Source organism: Perkinsus marinus, assembly GCF_000006405.1.
Source record: "Perkinsus marinus ATCC 50983 genomic scaffold scf_1104296933196, whole genome shotgun sequence".
In the NCBI taxonomy this organism is placed as follows: Eukaryota; Perkinsozoa; order Perkinsida; family Perkinsidae; genus Perkinsus; species Perkinsus marinus.
In genome coordinates this window covers 1-1,108 of record NW_003215210.1, presented here as the reverse complement: position 1 = coordinate 1,108, position 1,108 = coordinate 1, and the positions used below count along the sequence as shown (strand labels likewise).

General features: G+C 50.3%; 1 protein-coding gene across 1 annotated transcript; it reads left to right on the top strand.

The window, feature by feature from the left end:
• Positions 1-334: 334 nt before the first annotated feature.
• On the top strand, positions 335-1,019 carry Pmar_PMAR013085 (subtilisin, putative; the record flags this gene model as incomplete). The annotated part of the gene is made up of 1 exon (XM_002785220.1): positions 335-1,019. A coding segment is annotated over one exon (685 nt), but the record flags the coding sequence as incomplete, so codon positions are not given.
• Positions 1,020-1,108: the final 89 nt, after the last annotated feature.

Genomic DNA, 1,108 nt, shown 5'->3' with positions numbered 1-1,108 from the left:
ACGACGATCGTAATCGTTAATTCTGTGAGTGTTGCTAAAGTGGCATACATTTGCAGGATGTAGTTGTTTGTAGGCGGTTGTGCGATCGTTACTGTTACCACGCGGATCACGTTCCGGACCGAGTCGCCTCCAGCCAGGCTCGAATAATACCGGCACCTTGTGATCTGCAATCGCGCGGGTACGGCCATTTTCAGGAATATCCCTTCATAGCATCATGTTGCTCGCACGTTCGGCATTACTATCGACGGTCTTATTATATGTGATAGCCTCCCAACGCACCCTGTTGAGGGTATCCCATCGCGGAAACTCACTCAATGTTCGTCTTCTACCGGATATGGTTGCGCAGGCATTGACCGCATCTGCTGGAGGGAAACGTTTCCTCAGCCAAGACGACCTCGAGTGTGAACGATGCTTCACGCAGGATGGTATGGTCTATGACTTGAAGGCAATAGGGGTCCAGATTGTAGAGTCGACATGCTCAGTTGATCACAATAGTATTCTGAACTACTTGAAAAAAGCCGCAGGGTTGCTGGGCATCGAATTTGATTGCGAGCCCGATGTGAAGATCATCCTGGATCCTATCCCCAGTATGGTTCAAGCCTCAGCTACTTGTACTGGTGGCAATCCTGTTCTCGGCACCAACGACCCCGGCTCTTCTTGTCAGCGTTATCTCGAAGTCATTCACCTGGGAGCTGCCTGGCGAGCGGCTCGTTCTGCCAAGTTGAAGTTGAAAGATGTTGTGCTGGCCGTCATTGACACGGGGGTTGATACGACTCATCCTGATCTGGTCAATCAATTCTGGAGAAATCCAGCTGACGGGTCTATTGGATTCAACTTCGTTAAGAACAATACCAATGTGACTGATGACCTTCGTCATGGTACCCACTGCGCTGGCATTGCGGCCGCCCAGACTAATAACTGCATTGGCATTGCAGGAGTGGCTAACATTGAAGGCCCACCGCCGAAGGTTAAGCTGATGATATTGAAGACCTGCGACGATTCCGGTGTTGGCCTTTTGAGTAATTCGCTGAGGGCCCTCAACTTCGCAGTCGAAAATGGTGCAACAGTATCCTCTCATTCTTACTGCTGGTATAACACAAGTGAGCTC